The 19580-nt window shown below is 37.5% G+C and overlaps 1 protein-coding gene across 5 annotated transcripts in view; it reads right to left on the bottom strand.

Moving 5' to 3' along the window:
- CENPC (centromere protein C) overlaps window positions 1–16222 on the bottom strand; it is a 112281-nt gene extending 96059 nt beyond the window's left edge. For 2 of the 5 annotated variants that reach the window (XM_070505740.1, XM_044766089.2), the window contains exons 1-6: window positions 15942–16201; window positions 13407–13544; window positions 12402–12448; window positions 11173–11243; window positions 10363–10457; window positions 4591–4696 (exon numbers count right to left, since the gene is read on the bottom strand). In XM_070505740.1, the coding sequence (XP_070361841.1) occupies window positions 4591–4696; window positions 10363–10457; window positions 11173–11243; window positions 12402–12448; window positions 13407–13433 (346 nt within the window). In that variant the 5' untranslated portion in view covers window positions 13434–13544; window positions 15942–16201. Of the gene's footprint in view, window positions 1–4590; window positions 4697–10362; window positions 10458–11172; window positions 11244–12401; window positions 12449–13406; window positions 13545–15941 lie in introns of all 5 variants that reach the window. The other 3 variants (XM_070505742.1, XM_070505739.1, XM_070505741.1) reach the window with 3 other exon arrangements.
- Window positions 16223–19580: the final 3358 nt, after the last annotated feature.

The following is a 19580-nucleotide window of genomic DNA, read 5'->3' as shown; positions in this document are numbered from 1 at the left end:
TTATTACAGTCATTGATTCTGTGGGGCAGGAACTTGACAGGGCACAGCAGGGAAGGTTTGCCTCTGTTCCATGAAGTCTGGGGCCTGGAACCATCTGAAAGCTTGCTTATTCACATGTCTGACATCTGAGGCTGGGGGCATTTCTGTCTATGTACCTCTGCAAGTGGGCTATGGTGAGCTTCCTCACAGCATGGTGTCTAGGTTTCCAGGGGGAGTATCCTATGAGGGAAATAAGGAGGCCACATACCCTTTTATGACCTAACCTTGGAAATCACACAGTATTACATATGGCAAATTCTAAGATGACACAATACATCATATGATATGTAGAAACAATCTCATTGAAGGGAGTGGGGAAGAGAGATGCTGACCTAAATAAGAAATATGTGGAGTCTGTAAAACTAAAAGTTAAAGAAAAGTTGACATGATCTTGAAGGAACAACATTCCAGGAACAACAGCACATCTAGCACCCAGATCTTCATTCCTAATACCATTCTCCAGTAAAAGGAACCACTGGCTCCTTGGACAAATAGGTGATTCTAGGAAAGGAGCAGGAAATATATAACATGAGCCTGAAGCATCTTGTAGTTCCAGAATGTAAGGAAGTGCTCAAAAACAACAACAAAAATGGGGTATGTCAAGGGGCAAAGGAGCCAATGAAAGAGCTTCTAATGGCCAAAGCTGGAACAATTTGAGTAACAAAACTATTAAAATAGTATTGGCTTATAAACCAAAGTATAAAATAGAGTTTCTACCTCAAAAACTAGAAAAAGAAGAACAAAACAAACCCAAACCAAGGAGAAGAATGGGAAAAATAAGAGCAGAAATCAAAGAAATTGAAAACAGGAAAACAATACAGAAGATTACTGAAACAAGAAGCTAGTTCACTGAAAAATGTGAATAAAAATGATAAACTTCTAGCAAAATTAGCAAAAATAAAAAGACAAGACATAAATTACCAATATCCAGAATAAAATAGTGTATATCACAATAGATCCTGCTTCCATTAAGAGGATAATAAGGTAATACTACGAACAAATTTATGCTCATAAACTCAACAACTTATAAAAAATGAACCAATTCCTCAAAAACCACAAACTATCAAAATTATGCCAAGATGAAATAACCTAAACAGTCCTTATAACTATTAAGAATTGAATCAGTAATTTAAAAGCTCTTGAAAAAGAAATCTCCCAGACCAGATGATATCACGAAAGTATGTTATGTCAAACATTCAAAGAATTAAAACCAATTTATACAATCCTTGCCAGAATTAGAAAAGGGGATAATCTCCAACTCATTTTATAAGGTGAGCATTACCTTGATACCAAAATCATACAAATATAACATAAAAAAGAAAACTATATATCAATATTTCTCATTAACTTAGATCCAAAAATTTCTCAACAAAATTTTAGCAAATCACATCCAACAGGTATAAAAACTAGTAAAACACCATAAGTGACATTTATAGACAACTACACTCAACAACAAGAGAATACATTTTTCCAAGTGCCCATGAAACATTCATAAAGATAGACAATATCCTGGGTCATAAAATAAATCTTAACAAATGTAAAAGAACTGAAATCACACAGTGTATCCTATGCCATAAAGGAATCAAGATTAGAAATCAATATGGGAAAGACAAAAGGAAATCCCTAAACACTTGGATTAACACATTCCTAAATAACCAAACAAATCAAAGAGGAAGCCTCAAAGGATATTTTAAAATATATAGAAATAAATAAAAATGAACAGAAAACACATCAAAATCTGTGGGATGAGAAAAATTTATACTACTAAATTAATACACCTGAAAAAGTGTATTCACTTAGCATGTTTCCAAGGTTCTTCCATGTTGCAGTATGTATCAGAACTTCATTCCTTTTCATGGCTGAAAATGTTCTACTGTATGTATATACCATGTGTTGTTTATCCATTCACTTGATGGATATCTGGGTTGTTTCCACCTTTTGGGTATTGTAAATAACGCTGGTATAAACATTGGGGTACAAGTATCTGATTGAGTCCCTTTTTTCAAATCTTTTGAGTATAAACCTAGGAGTAGAATTACTGGGTCAGATAGCAATTCTGTATATAATTTTTTGAGGAACCACCAAACTGTTTTCCACAGTGGCTGCACCATTTTATATTTCCATAGCAATGCACAAGGGTTGTAATTTATCCACATTCTGGTCAATATTTATTTTCCCTTGTCTTTTAAATGACAGCCATCCTACAATGTATAAAGCGGCATCTCGTTGGGGTGTTGATTTGCATTCTTTAATGGCCAATAATACTGAGCATCTTTTCATGCATTCTTGGCCAACTAGAGAAACGTCTATTAAGTCTTTTGCCCATTTTTTAATTGGGTTATTTTTTGTTTTTGAGTTACAGGAATCCTTATATATTCTGGATAGAAATCCTTTATTAGATATACTATAATATTTTCTCCAACATTGTGGGTTCTCCTTGCACATTATTGACCATGTCCTTCAGACTAACACTTTTTGAAGAACATAAATATATGACATTGTTCATATGTAGAAAACCCAAATACATAAAACTGTGAATTCTCACAAAATTAGTATACAAATTAGATGCAATTCTAGTTAGAATCCCAACAAAATTTTATTGGGAATTGGAGAAAAAGTTCAGATAGAAAAAAGGTCTGAGAAAGGCAAAGGAATAGTGAATACAAAGTTAATAAGGTTATTATCAGCACATACTATAAAACTACTATTAGTAAAACAATATTGTGTTGCCATAAGAATTAAAAAAAGACCAAAATTCAAAAGTATATTGAATGATATGTGGGATTTAATACATGATAATAAAAGTAGTACATTCAGAAAAGAATGGATTATTTAATTAATAAATGGACCTGGCACAATTGACCACCTGGAAAAAAATAAAATCATAACATTACATCACACTGTATACCAAAACACATTCCAGATGGCTTAAAAATTTTAACTTAAGAGGCCAGCCTGGTGATGTAGTGGTTAAGTTCACGTGCTCCACTTTGGTGGCCTGGTTCACGGGTTTGGATCCGAGGCACGGAACTACTCCACTCACTAGCCATGCTGTGGTGGTGTCCCACATAGAAAAGAGAGGAAGACAAGCATGGATGTTAACTCAGGGAGAATCTTCCTCAGCAAAAAAAAAGAAAGAAAGGAAATCTAAGATATTGCATATACCATTAGGATAAGACAGACCTTTTAACCAAAACAGGAAACTCAAAAGCTATTAAAAAAAAAAAAGTTACACACAACACTTAAAATAATAAATTTTGGGGCTAGTCTGGTGGCGCAGTGGTTAAGTTCGCGTGCTCCACTTTGGCAGCCCAGGGTTCTCAGGTTTGGATCCCAGGTATGGACCTACACACTGTTCATCAAGCCATGCTGTGGCAGCATCCCATATACAAAATAGAGCTAACTGATGTTAGCTCAGGGCTAATCTTTCTCAGCAAAAAGAGGAAGACTGGCAACAGATGTTAGCTCAGGGCCAATCTTCCTCACCAAATAATAATAATAATAATAAATTTTACCTATCAAATGGTTAAAGATACCATAAACAAATTCTGTAATAGACAAGGGATCATTTGGAAAAACAACTGCCACACAAATTAGAGACATATGGTTACAGACATTCAATTCAAAGATCTCTCATAAACAAGAAAAAACAAGTGGGCAAAGGATATGAATAGACGAATGCAGAAGAAAGCAAATTAAAATAGTCTATAAACTTATAAAAAGGTGTTCAAACTCAGTGAAAATCACAGAAATGGACACTAAAGTAACAATGAGATCATTAATACTGATCAAATTGGCAAAAAGTAGAGTAGTAAATAATCTATCAGGTAAAAGGTACTTTCTTACATTGCTGTTATAAAAGAAAACTGTAAAAGCCTCTTCTGAAAGTGCACACACCCACATTTGGATGTTTTCATGTAGGAGCAGCAATGAAAGCATGGAAGGATTCAAAAGTTATCTCAGCAGGATGATGGGAGTAATGATTAGTAGCTTTTTCTTTTAAACCTTTGACTCTTACCTCAAATGAAGGACTTTTCTAATTTGACAAATGCAAATAAAGCAACTTTAAAAAGCAGCAGTGGGCCAGCCCGGTGGCATAGCAGCTAAGTGCGCATGTTCTGCTTTGGTGGCCCAGGCTTTGCCAGTTTGGATCCGGGTGCGGACACGGCAACACTTGGCAAGCCATGCTGTGGTAGGTGTCCCACATATAAAGGAGAGGAAGATGGGCACGGATGTTAACTCGGGGCCAGTCTTCCTCACCAAAAAGAGGAGGATTGGCAGTGGATGTTAGCTCAGGGCTAATCTTCCTCAAAAAAATATTTAAAAAAAAGTAGCAGGATACATAATTGACTATTGGAAATTGAGCAAAAGGAGACGAGAGAAAAACACTGACTATAGACGAGAAGGAATCAAAAACTCCAACCATTGCACAACTCTATCTAGGCTGACCCTGACCTTGTCACTCAAGCCAACGCACACACCACCTTCTTTCAGCATTTCTAACTTCTTAAACATATCTAGGCAAATAACACTCATGGGGATGCCACCAACCTGATCTGTTGGCAGCTTCACTCGGTTCTACAAGGAACTGCAGAGAAGCTTCTTTCTTCCTTGAAGAAACTGGAATTGACTTTGGGTGTGATTTCTGGCACTGAGCCTAAAAGAGATACAACATTAGATCTACTCTATTAAATTACCAATTCTGATTAAACACATTTGTTTTTAAAATGGAAAGAGACAAGTATTTAAACACAATAAATGAGCCTGTAGAGCTGTGTACTTAGGCAAGTACTTCAGAAAACAATTTGGCATTATGTAGTAAAGTTGAAATTTCATACAACCTATCACAGAAACAATGCTGCTCTGAACAGCAAAAACCTATTCTGACAGAAGACTAGATAAACAAATTACGGTATAATCATATAAAATAATATCACATATACAATAGTGAAATGAATAAACTACAGCAACATGAATAAATGATTATGTTAAGTGAAAAAAAGCAAGTTGCAGAAGTATATAATAATCCCATTTATGTAAAGTTCAAAACAGATGCAAAAACATGTAAAACTATATATATATATATATATATATATATATATATATAGTATTTAGAGATTCTCTCCACACCAGAAAGAGTTAACACAGCAGGTCTCATCATTTAAAGGGCCTGCTTGCAGGGCTACTAGCCCTTGGTTGGCACCTGGGGACTTGGCTTTCAGAACGTTTCCTCCATTACCAATTGATAAGGTTGTGCCTGCTATGCCAGCCTGCCTAGACTGTTTGTATGCTCTTTTTCCTTCAGGGAGTACAGAATTTTGGTAGGCAGAGAGTGCCTACATAACCAACCCCCAACAAAAACAAGCTAAGTCTCAAAAGGCTTCCCTGGGCAGAAAGACTGTACACGTTTTACTGCATTTCATTGCTAAAGGCAATGAGGGCACTCTGTGTGGCCTCTCTGGGGAGCAGAGGAAGCCTGTTATGGATTCCTCCAAACTCCGCCTGAGTTGTCTTTTTCCCTTACTGATCTGGCTATGTATCCTTACTGTTTGACTTTAACAAATCTCAGTTACAAGTACAACTGTATACTGAGTCTCATGAGTCCTAGTGAAGCACTCAACATGTGGATGGTAGTGGGACCTCTGTCACATGTAGAGGAAGAAGTTGACACAAACGTCAGCACACACCCATATGTCATAAACTATAAAGTAAAGGATGGGAATAATGAACATGATAAACCTCTGTGCAGGGAAGTGAGGCAGAAGAATAGGATCAGAAAAGGGCACAAAGATGCTTCAAAGGTATTGGTATTTCTTACACTGAGGGATAGGCACATGGGTGTTCATTTACATTATTTTTAATACCTTATGTGCATTACATATTTTCCTTTGTAAATTTGAAATATATCAGGTCATAAATTTTAAAAATCTAGAAAATGAAAATCTCATTCTTATATTGCAAGAGGGAAAGAAAACTGGTAAACCATTTTGTAGAAAAAATAGCCAATATTTAACAATTTTACTTCAAATGTGCATATCCTAGAGAAATTAAATTCAAAACATGTACACAAGGAGGCATGAACAAAGACGTTCACCACATCACTATGATAATGAATAGATGGAAACAACTTCAAAATCTACCAACAGGGGAATATATAAATAATAGAGCCACTGCACTGCTGTTCAGTGGATACATTATGGAATTCAATTACATAAAGAAAGCAAAACTAAGTTTTCATTAAACCCTGCTCCTTCTTGAAACTTCATGAAGGAGTTTTAAAAATGTATAAACCCAGAAGGATGAAGAGAAAGAGAAGGGAACAGATGAGAGATGTCAACAGACTTTTTTAAGTTGGAAAGCAGATCAGTAGCAACTAATCAGCCCAGAGAGAGCAGAAACACACTAGCTATGGAGAAAGCCCAGAAGCAGACATTTATGTTTATGGAGAAACTCATAAGATCAATAATCACACATCTAATTAATTAGAGATGCTAATTAAAAAAGCATCTCTAAAAGAGGAGGTCCAGATGGGGCCTGCAAACAGAAGAGTTGATAAAAGTATGTATAGGAAGTAATGAGAGTCACAGAGCCCTGCCTCTCCCAGCCCTAGCAGAAAATGTTTACTCTCTGGAGTTTCAGAATCTGAGAGACGGTGAACTCAGTGGCATGAGACACAGCTGATGATAAGAGTAATACACTAAAAACTAAATATTAAGTGGATGTATTTAAATTGCACCTTCCCCTTTGCCCCACCTGGCTGAGAACACTCACAGTTAGAATCAGACCCCTAAGCAGGAGAGAAGATTTGTCAGAAAAACCTACCAATCCAAGAGAAAAATCCCTGTAGATATTAACACCCAGACATCCACAATGACTTGGCCCAGACAGATCATACCACAGTGAAATCTACCAATGTACAAATTTTACTATGCAAATAGAGCTTCCAATCACCATTTTAGTTTCCCACTCAAATAAGAGGAGACAGCTAAGGATCACTGGATATATGACAAAAGCTCTAGTGTAAAAGGCAATGAGCAAAGTAAGCAAAAAAGGTACTTATAGGAAACAGAAACCATACGAATATTACTAAAAAAGGTTAGAGGAACCTAACATCAAGGAATATTGTGAAATTTCAGATCACTAAAGACAGATGACAAGATCCTAAAAGCTTGCAAAGACAAAAAAATAGTGACTCAAAAAGGATCAAAGAATCAGAATGATATTCTCAACAACAACACAAGAAGCTAAAAGAAAACAGAGTATGTCTTTAAAAATCTGAGAGAACATAATTTCCAACCTAGAATTCTGTACCCACCCAAATTACTCATCATGAGGATAAAATCATGATATTTTCAAACATTTAAGGTCTTAAACTCTCAGGAAGCTACTAAAGGATGAGTCCCACCATAAAAGGAGAGAGAAAGAAAAAGGAAGATTTGGGAACCAAGAAATATGAGCTGCAATACAGGAGAAAAGAAAAGGGAATTCCCTGTATGATAAAGGGAAATCACATGGCAACGACCTTTGTGACAGGCCTAAGGATGAACAGGAGCAAAACACAAAGGGTAGAGAGAGAGATCCAGGAGGCATATCTTCAGAAAAAAACTGAAAATGATAAATTACTTATGTGTCTACAGACACTAAGAAGACATTTATTATTCGGTCACAGAAATTGGTGATAAATTAGTCATAATGCACAAAAAATCCACAAACGGTAAAACCAAGACAATTAAATCAAGAGAAAACTAAGATACAAGAAATGGTTAAACAAACTGTGGTACATCCATACCATGGAATACCACTCAGCAATAAAAAGAAATGAATTACTGAAACACACAAAAACCTAGAGGAATTTCCAAAGAATTATCCTGAGTGAAAAAGTCAACTCCAAAAAGTTATACACTCTATGATTCCATTTAAACATCCTTTAAATGACAAAACTGTAGAAATGGAGAATAAATTAGAAGTTCCAAGGGTTAAGGAGGGGGTGAGGGCAAGAGAGAAGTATTACTATAAAAGGACAATAAGAGGGGTCCTGTGGTGATGGAATTGTTCTGTATCTTGTTGTTAATGTCAATATCCTGGTTATGATACTATATAACAGTTTTCCAAGATGTTAACTTTACAGGAAACTAGGTAAAGGGTAAATGAGTTTGCACCCTATTATTTCTTACAGCTGCTTGTAAATGTACAATTAAGTCAAAATAAAAAGCTTGATCAAAAGAAAAAGGAAGAGGCTCTGGATAATATCTTTCTATAGAGTACGTTCTCTTTTTCTCCTATTAGGCAGATTGGATTAAAATGATCAGCTCCGGGGCCGGCCCAGTGGCCCAGCAGTTAAGCGCGCACGTTCCACTTTGGTGGCCCGGGGTTCGCCGGCCCCAATCCCAGGTGCAGACATTGCACTGCTTGGCACGTCATGCTGTGGTAGGCGTCCCACATATCAGGTAGAGGAAGATGGGCATGGATGTTAGCTCAGGGCCATGTCTTCCCCAGCAAAAAGAGGAGGATTGGCAGCAGTTAGCTCAGGGCTAATCTTCCTCAAAAAAATAAAATAAAATAAAATGATCAGCTCCCTTCTCGCTCTGAGGACGGAGCTGGGTCAGTTTGAGATAAAATTTTAGTAAGACGCAGTCCACTTGTAGTCTGCCTTCTTCTTCAGAATGAGCCCTCCTGCATAACTGAGAGCCCAATAATTCTCCTTATGCCTGAAAGATTGTGAGACATTCAGTTCAGCCCTTTGGAGGTTTTTGCTTAACTTTTTAGCCTCTTGCCCAGAATGCTTCAAAATCTGTCAAATGCCTCCTTGTGGTGGGCCCCCTTCTGCAGCAGGACTGTGCCTTCCTAGCATAGCAAGACCACATATTTCACTCCACCTTTCTAGCCTAGGGTTTTGCACCACCCCAGAACTTATAAATGTTCTTTAAGGAAAGTGGCTATCCATTTGGGCACCTCTGGACTCCAATTTGTCATGGCATCCCTGCACACCTAAAACAAAGCTCTGCTTTCCCACAGCAGACTCCCTCTATCCGGGCCAATCAAAAACTCAGCTTTTGCCCAAATTTAGCAAAAACCCTTAGGGAAGAAAATGACTAACAATCGTCAACTCATCTTCCAAGGATTCTTCTCTCTTTGGAATTTTAGTTCATCTAGGCTCTGTTGCTTCCACAGCTTCCCATGTCTCTAGAAATATGATTTGTTTGCATTTTATTCTTTAAACTAGCTGTTGCAACAGGAGTGGTGGCCTGCCACAATCTGTTACATACTACCTAGAAGATGAACTTCTGGCATAACCTTGACATCAAAGCCCTACAAGGACATTTTAAGAAAAGGCAGTATTATTCATGAACACAGATGCAAACATCTTAAAAATTAGCAAACCAAATCAAGTTTATCCTAGGAAACTTAAAGTTGTGTTAACTTTCAAAAATCAGTGTAATTTATCACATTAAAGGTCTCTCAGTTCTGAAAGAAATAGATCTGTCCTCATTCCTTGGAACCAAAAGGCTATATATGTTTAATTATTTGTTTATATAAGTTTCCAGTAAATGTTATTTCTAGTACTACAATAGTTTTCTCTCCAATTAGTACTGTGCTTTTGAATAATTTGTCTTCAATCATTAGCTTCAAAAACTCCATTTGAGGGGGCCAGCCCTGTGGCCGAGTGGTTAAGTTCGCATGCTCTGCTTCGGCGACCCAGGGTTTCACTGGTTTGGATCCCGGTGTGGACATGGCCACCGCTCATCAGGCCATGCTGAGGCAGTGTCCCAGACAGCACAACTAGAAGGACCCATAACTAAAAATACACAACAATGTACTGGGAGGATTTGGGGAGGAAAAAAAAAAGATTGGCAACAGTTGTTAGCTCAGGTGCCAATCTTAAAAAAAAAAAAATTCTATTTGAAAGTCTGCTATTTTGTAGAGTTATCCTCTTAAGATATATAATCAATAAAAGACTGATCTCCCTGTATAGCAATTGATTGCCTTCAGTTTTCAAAAAATAACCAAACTTACCAACCTGGATTAGAAACTTAAATAGTTGCCCACTTTCCTAAAAACCTAATTTAAGTATTATTTTGGAAGTAAAAAATGATTGCTATAATTTGATAATTCTAATTCCCAGACCTCCAATTTCAAAACAGGAAATGTCAAATCAAAATTTTCACAAAATACCTTTAAATGTCATAGAAAGTCAATGGGAATATAGGATTCCCTTTTAAGAATGAGATTTACAAACAACTTAACTAAAACGTATCTACCTATATTGTGTATTGCTTCACCCATTAAAATATTAAACCTTACCAGCTTTCCTTTTTGACTTACCTCTTTGCTTGGTGATTTAACACAAAGGTCTTTTGTTGTAGGTGTTAAATAAACCACTGATTTTGTAGAATTTCTGCTAAAATCATTGGCAGGACCTAAAAAGAAAATCAAGAAATTTTTAAAAGCAAAGTATGGTATGAAATCTTTTGGATACATTTAAAAGCAGCCCTACACGACATGTGAAGAAGTCTGTTGACTCTTTAAACCAAATAGCTTAAATGAAGTACAGGCATCAATCCAATAATCAAATGTTCCTAGAAGACCTCAGGAACTGAAAAAGAAGAAATTTCTGAAGAAATACGTGCCGGTCTTCTTTCAGAGCCTGTACAGAAGAGATACTTTTCCACTATCTGTGTTTATTTCTTTGGTTGGCCTATTCTCTTACTCAAATACCCTCTGACACTGACCAACACTTAGAAAAGTTTTTTGCCATAATTCAACATTTCTTTAAAAAGAGGTGTAAATCACGAAACATTATCTCAAGCTCTTCAGTGATCCCAAGAATTCTGCATATTTATTTCCATTACATGAAATACTTTCTCTTGTGCATTTTTATTTATGGACTTCTAGACTACACAAATCTAGTGTGAACTAAAAGGAATGACAAATTATTCTCATTTTCGCCAGTGTTATCCTCAGTGTACCAGAAGGTACATGAAGGACTGCATGTGTACTCAAAATTCCTGGGAAAATAATTTACACGTATTTAAATGCTAGAACATATTTGCTGCATTTGATATAAATTAATATGACAAATTTATATTTTCATCTATCCCAACCCTCAAAGTCCATCTAGAAATGAAGCCTTACTTTCTTCTTCAAAACAGTCTTGTAAGATTTCCAGTATATTCTGGCCTACCTGCATATTAATGTCAGGTGCCCTAATAAAAAGGAAAGAAGGGAAAACGTTAACATATCATTTCTAGAACATATCTGTTATTTACGTCACCATCTACTTTGAAAATTTCATTATCTCCTTATTACAAAAGGTTAATTTACTTAACAGGAAAAATTTCACCTTTACTCTCTGAGGATAAAACCTTTATTCTCTGAGGATAAAATATTTAAGAGTCCAAGAATTCCCAGAAAAGTATGTTAAGTAGTTATGTCATTATCTACATTAACAATTATACTCCTTGATTGAACAGCCACATCTAAAGCTGTTTTAGATTACCGCTGTATCTAAACGGGAATATAAACATTTTTGAACAAATCAAATCAGTCCTGAAACACTTCTTTAATAAAGACTCTACAGTCACAAGTCCTAACAGTTCCAAGTAACATTGTCTTCCCTACAAGCTCTCAAATGCACTTTTGATTCAATACAATTAAGCTGCTAATTTTTTAAATTAAAATTGTATTCAGAAAATTGTAGATTCACATGCAGTTTTAAGAAATAATATAGAGAAGATCCCTTGTTCATTTTATCCAGTTTCCCCTAATGGTAACATTTTACAAAACTATAGTACATACACTATCACAACCAGGATACCGATATTGTTAACAATCCACCAATCTTATTCAGATCTCTACAGTTCCACCCGTACTCCTTGGTGTGTTTATGTTTGTGTGTTTGTGTTTAGCACTACACAATTCATCCTATCTGTAGATTCAGGTATCAACACTACAGTCAAGATACCGAACAGTTCCATCACCACAAAGATCCTTCTATTTCCCTTTTATAACCAAATCCACCTTTTCTTTTACCCTCACTGAGTAAGCTGCATCTTTCTAACATTACCATTTAATCCACCCACAGAGTGCTTTCCCCATGACAGTCATTTAGTCAGAACTGAGACCGCCTCTTCCTGATCCACCATTTATCAGGTGAGTTTCTTTTCACACTGCCACTAAGATATTGCATTGCTTGCATTAATATTTCCGTTAATATAAAATAACTAAGGTGACTACACTTAATCAGTGGGCAGAGATACTATTATTTTAGTCAGAGATAATAGTTTTTCCTTTCTTCATTTAAAAATTCTACTTTCTGAAGGTGGGAATAAAAATTATCTTAAAAGCTTAAATACATAAATTACCTGGAAGGTCGGCAAAATCTTCTTCTGTAGTCATTTTTGAGATGATCCTAAAAAAAAACGTAAATCATCAATCTAGTTTCCTTGTTTAAAATATATTCAAATATAACTTATCTTAAAGTAATTTTACCCCAACATGAGCATGCCAGAAAATTTAAGTTCTTCATTCATTCATTAAGTATTTGTTAAATGCCTATTATACTACTATAAAGAGGAATTCTTGTAGATGAAGTGAAAGAGAACTTGCCTCATATCCAGTTTCTAAAGCTATGCTTGTACTATTTCCTCACCCTGGGATTTATTCCATCTTCTTCCTCCTCTTCTTCTACCTCCTGCTATACCTTTTCCACCAACAAAATCCTATCTGAGCTTCCAATAATTCAAGTTGATTGACTAACAATATCTACCTACCTCCTTCCCCTGCAGGGAGATCCCTCTAAAATCATAGTAAAGAACTAAAATGGCATAAAATAACAACAAAGAGAGTGGCAGAGAGGACCATCTGTGGACAAATAACTTTTACAAATTTTTCGAAGATGGAAAATAAATGAAGTGTGATAATTGATGAAACAGAACAAAGGCAGTAGTAGCAGCCTAGAGTAAGATCAGAGGATACTATCCTAGATGAGGAGTGAAGCTGATCTGCCCAGGAGAAAACCATAACTATGCAGAACTAGGAAATTCAAGATCTGAAGGAGCAAAAGAGTGAGAAAAAATAAAAACAGAACAATTAAAAGAATACCTATATACAGAACAATAGACCTGTCCCTATCCCGAGAAACACAGAGTTCAAAAACAGTATTCTATTGTCTCAGTCTTAAATATCACCAGCATCTATGGATCACCAGACATTTTATTTTATTTTATTTTTTTTTATTTATTTTTTTTTTTTGGAGGAAGATTAGCCCTCAGCTAACTACTGCCAGTCCTCCTCTTTTTGCTGAGGAAGCCTGGCTCTGAGCTAACATCCGTGGCCATCTTCCTCTAGTTTATACGTGGGACGCCTACCACAGCATGGCTGCCAAGCAGTGCCATGTCCGCACCCGGGATCCGAACCAGCGAACCCCGGGCCGCCGAGAAGCGGAACGTGCGAACTTAAGCGCTGCGCCACCGGGCCGGCCCCGATCACCAGACATTTTAAAGTCTCTAAAACAAAAGAGAAAAATCAAGACATAAATTTTAAAAAAGTTATTTCAGGCATTTGAAATATGAACTGTGATCAAGAGAATGAGAACATAAGCCACAGACCAGAAGAAAATATTTGCAAAAGACACATCTGACAAGGAGTGTTATCCAAAATATACAAACTCTTAAAACTCAACAAACAGGAAAAAAAGCCACCCAATTAAAAAACAAACGGGCCAAAAATCTTCACACACAACACACCTAAAAAGACATACAGATAACGAAAAAGCATACGAAAAGATGCTCCACACCATTTCCATCATCAGAGAAATGCAAACTAAACAACGTGATACCACTACAAATCTATTAGAATGGCCAAAATCTGGAACAATGACAACTCCAAAAGCTCATGAGGAAGCAGAGCAACAGGAAATCTCATTCATTTAGAATGCTAAATGGTACAGCCACTTTGGAGGACAGTTTGGTGGTTTCTTACAAAACTAAACATACTCTTACCATATGACCATATCACCATATCACGCTCCTTGGTATTTACCCAAAGAGCTGGCAACTTACGTCCACACAACAACCTGCACACAGACGTGTATAGCAACTTTACTCATAACTGCAAAAACTTGGAAGCAATCAAGTTCTTCTTTTTAAAATTTTTTTATTGCAGTAACATTCGTTTATAACATTATATAAATTTCAGGTGTACATCATAATATATTTCGATTCCTGTATAGATTACATCATGTTCACCACACAAAGACTATGACACTCCATCACCACACACATGTGCCTAATCACCCCTCTCACTCTCCTCCCTCCGCGCTTCCCCTCTGGTAACCACCAATCCAATCTGTCTCTATGTGATTGTTTGTTGTTGTTTTTATCTTCTACTTAGGAGTGAGTTCATATGGTATTTGACTTTCTCCCTCTGACTTATTTTGCTTAGCATAACACCCTCAAGGGCCATCCATGGGAAGCAACCAAGTTCTGTTCTTCACTAGGTGAATGGATAAATTGTGGTACATCTAGATAACAGACTACCATTCACTGCTAAAAAGAAAGGAGCTATCAAGCAACAAAAAAACACAGAGGAAGCTTAAATGCATAACACTAAGTAAAAGAAGCCAATCTGAAAAGGCTACATACTATATGATTCCAACTATATGATATTCTGGAAAAAGGTAAAACTATGGAGACAGTAAAAAAATCAGTGGTTGCTAGGGCTGAGGGGGGAGGAAGGGATGTACAGGTGGAGCACAGAGGATTTATAGGGCAGTGAAAACACTCTTTATGATACCACGTCATTACAGATGGATAAACCTCATTGATGGATAAATGTCATTAGACATTTGTCCAAATCCACAGAATATACACCATCAAAAGTAAACCCTAATGTAAACTATGGACTTTAGGTGATAATGATGTGTCAGTGTAGGTTCATCAATTATAACAAATATATTACTCTGGTGGGGATGTTGACAACCAGCTAGGCATGTGCAGAGGCGAGAGGTCTATGGGCAATCTCTGTATCTGCCTCTTAATTTTACTGTGAACCTAAAACTGCTCTAAAAATTAAAATAAATTTTTTTAAAAACTGCTCTTAAAAAAAATGAACTGTGGGCATTTAGTAAATTTTATGCCTCTTCACTTCTCCAAATGAAAATAGCTTTATTCCTTTTTTAAAAATTATATATAATGTAAACAATGTATGTGCTCACAGTAAAAAGTACACTCTATACCACCCTTGCATACATCTCTTTACGCACACAAGCAAACATATATAACTTCATATAAATGGGAGGCCGTCAACGCCGAGGATTTTCTTAAAGCGCACATAAAGTAGAAAACACAAGTTTAGGATGGGGCTAATAGTGAGTTGTATAATACACAGTAACCATAAGCGAAGTTTGAAATACAGAACAGTCAACATCGAGGGAGTCCAGCAACATGGAAACAAAAACTGAGTTCGCGCCCCGGGCAGTATTCACAGTTAGCACCTTTTAATAGCTGTCTGTCAGAAAACTTTATCAATAACAGATGCTCCAGAACACTGCAAGCCTGAAGCTAAGGCATACGTTTAAGGCCTTTCAATACTTCTGTGGACAGAAAATTATTTGGAAGACTAGGAACTGGAGCTCGGCTAAAAAGTAGAAATCACAAGACTCTCTGAAGAGAAGGATGCCGTCACAACCGAAATTACAAGAAACCTTGAGGAAACAAGTAAACAAGTCCGTTAACTCGGACTATCGGCACACGCTCACTTTTGATCTCAAAATTTTCGCGCGCTTTCCCCACGGAATCCCCCGAGAAGCGCCAGCACCGGCCCAACGTTCAGTCTCCCCCGCCTCGGCCCGAGCGCCAATCGGCCGGCCCCCACCAGCCGCAGCGGCCGCGGCCCGCACTTACCAGCCCCGAGTCCGCCATGTTGCGGTCCGGCTCGGCCCGCGAAGGGGGTTGGGGGCGGAAGCCAACCTAGGCCGCGCGCGGCTCGAGGAAGACTGGCGCGGACCGCGTCGCGGGAAGAGAAGCCAGGCGGCGACCCAAGAGCTGCCCTGAGGTGGGAGGCACCCGCAGCGAGAGCGCCTCAAGCCAGCAAGCGCGCACGCCCGGGGCTCGCCGCCCATTGGCTCGGCGCTCCACAAACACCGATGCCCCGCTCTCTCTGCGGTTTGAAATGAGCTGCACATGCGCAGAACGGGCCTTGCCACCCAATAGGAAGCAAGCCGTTATGGACCCGCCCCCTCACTGTACCCTCCCACTGCCCCGCCCCCCCCCCGGCCCCGCCCTCTCTTCCTCCAGTAACCCCGGGCGCTCTTCTTTGTCTCACTCGGTCTCGTCCTCCTTCTCTTCGCCGACCCGGCTGCTGGGCGTAAAGCTGGGCTTTTACTTAGCAGGCACGATCTTGGGAACCGCCTTTGCCCCTTGAGCCCAGTGTAAAACTTCTTAGCGGTTCGATTACAGAGTATAACGTAATACTTGGGGTCCTGCTGGTGGTGTAGTGGTTAACTTCGCGCGCTCTGCTTGGGTGGCTGGGTTCACCTGTCCCGATCCTGGGGCGCTCCTACCTACACACCCGCTCATCAAGCAATGCTGTGGTGGCCTCCCACGTTCAAAATAGAGGAGGATTGGCACAGATGTTAGCTCAGCTACAATCTTCCTCACCAAAAAAGAAAAAGTAATACTTGGAAGGATAAGAGGTAGAAATTGCGGAAGTCGTTTGAAGATTTCCCTGTGCAGGCTCGTTAGCCACACCCAGCCAGTCTGTGCATCATCTCTGAAAGTAATAAGATGATGATGATAGCTTGTATTCTTTTTTCAAATGTGTGGGTAATATTTTCATGAAGCATTGCCAGCAAAATGACCTATATAAATATATATCATTTCGGTATGATGTCCTGACAAGAATACTAGATCAAGAGTCTTGAAACCTGCTCAGCCCTTGGTTAGCTATGTCATCTAGACAAATTGTGGCACCATTCTGGGTGTTTCCTTAGTTATATAATGGAAAAGCTAAATTAGATGCTCCAAAGTCTTCTTCCTATCTGATTCTATGAAACTATGTCCTATTTTTATGACAAAAATAATGCAAGGGAATTTTAATCAGACAATACTTATTGAATAAATTCATTAATCAATATTTGAGCTGGTAAATTTTTTTAAACTTGTAATGCTTTAACAAATGTTATCACCTGCTAAGGCCATTTTTTTCTTCTTTCTTTTTTTTTCCAGTAGGGAAGAGAGGTTACAAATTGACTCTGAAATCAGACAAGCCTAGGTTCAACTCCACTAATTCTGCCATAATGGGCAATTAGACTATTTCTCGATTCCCTTGTCTGTGAAATGGGAATAATATTACAGTTGTTGAGATATTGGATTAATTCCTTTTAAGATCTAGGTGAAATGCCTGGGACATAGTAAGAATTCAACAAATAATTCTATGGGATATTGTTTTACTTGTTCTAGCAGTTTTGCCAATCAGACATTATAGAATTTGATGTCGTCACATTTAGAATAGACAATAATAAAAGTAAACGTTTATTGAGTGCATACTATGTGCCAAGTTCTAATCTAATTGCTCTCTATGCAGTAACTTAATTCTTAGAACATTCCTGTGAGAGAAGACAACTAATATCCCAATTTTATAGACAACAAAACTGGGACAGAGTTTAGGTAACTTGCCTAAGATCACGCTATCATTAAATAACAGAACTTAGTATGAAGCCCAGTATTTTGACTCTAGAACTGAGCACTTAATCACTATACTCTTTTTACCTCTCAGTGAGAAATTTTAGCAAGCACAATCATAGACAGAAAATTCCACATGTAAAATTATACCCCCATGCTTCCACTGGAAAAAATAACTCTCAGAGGTATTTTGAGAAACTTGAAATGCGATGGCATACTGGTGTAGCATGCAGGGCACAAAGGATGTTGGCAATGAACTGGTCTGTTCTAGAGAGAAAATGGAGCAGTACCCTTATGAAAACAGAAAGTTATGGAGACTCCCGAGTTCCCGAACATACTTTTCAGTTTCCTCTGCATCTGTCCTAACATTTAATAGCCCCACCATGGTTTCAGCATCCTAAAACAGGGTTGCTAGTTGACGGAGTAATGTTTATAAAACCCAAGTTTGTCATAGACCCCCTGCCCCCCAAAATACATCAAGATCACTCCTTATGAACTGCTATGACAGCTGACTAAATCTTGAAGTTTTCCATCAAAACTACTTACCTAGGTAGTTGGGGGATGGGGGGTGAGTGTGTGGGCTTATGTATCTGTCTATGGAAGTATGTGTATTAGATGTGTATATGGGAAATAAAGTATCCAGAAATGTAACTTTTAAGGGAAGTGTAACTTTCAGTTACTTTTGATTTTATGTAATTTAAAATTTGTAATTGTTAAAACTACTTTAAAGAATATTTTAGACTTTAAAAATTATACTCCCAAAATCAACTTGCTCTAGAAATTTTACCGTAGTTGCAATTATAACTTAAAATTTGCTAAAGGGAATTAAACTTATTTGTATAATTCTGTTTTATTTTTTAATATAAAATTTCAGTTACCTTTTTTTTCACTCTTTACTGCCCAAATGTTGATCCCTCTGTTAAACACATTCACTTTAGACCTTTCTGAGAAAACTACCCTCAGACAGAAAGGCTTTACCAAACTGTAATTGCCAAGTTAATAAAGTGTGCTTGCAAAATGTGGATAGGTGGCAGCAACATTCACCAAAAAAAACCCAAAAGACCAGTTTTACTTCACAGTGGGTCCTTAAGGTCTGCACTGAGTCCTTAATTTTAAAGTGCTGTACAAATTGACTAATCTTTACATTTCCTAAGTTAACTCTGATGTCCACCAAATAATTATGGTATGGGTATTTATTGTCAAAGTCTCTTCACTTACGAGGTTCCGTATAGAAAAAGCAGTCATAGCACAAAAATATTTGCAACTGAACTGACCACTTAAAAATTAGTCTATATTCAACCCCACTCCAACAGCTTAATGTGAGCATCTGTCCTTCCATCATCCCATTGGATCAACATCATTTTTGGGTAAGTCTCACACTGTTTGTCAGATATTATAAAACAGAACAAAGCAAAATACACTGTTAATTGGTTGCAAAGTGAAAATGAAAATCTTGCAAAAGATGAATGGCTTTATGAGGTTGAGAGTGATACAGAGAAACCTCTCAAATTAAATGCAAAGCCAGTGACAAATGCAGAGTTAGACTAATTAACTTGACAAGCTTGATGATGTCTAAGAGAAGCTTGGGATGTCAAAAGTTAAAAAGTGGCCTTTGGAGAACAGATTAGTGGTTACCAGAGGTGAAGGGGATAGGGTGAGGCTGAAAGGGGTAAAGGGGTACATATGTCTCGTGACAGATAAAAACTAGACTTTTAGTGCTGAACACGATGCAGCCTAGAGAGAAACTTAAATATAATAACGTACAACTGAAATTTACACAATGTTATAAACCAATATGACCTCAATAAAGTAAGTTTTTTAAAAAACCAGTAATGAAAGGTCACAAATTTTATGAATCCT

The sequence above is a fragment of the Equus asinus genome, chromosome 3 (assembly GCF_041296235.1).
Source record: "Equus asinus isolate D_3611 breed Donkey chromosome 3, EquAss-T2T_v2, whole genome shotgun sequence".
Taxonomy (NCBI): Eukaryota; Metazoa; Chordata; class Mammalia; order Perissodactyla; family Equidae; genus Equus; species Equus asinus.
Note: the sequence above shows the minus strand (reverse complement) of the source record. Positions and strands in the feature narration are given on the sequence as shown.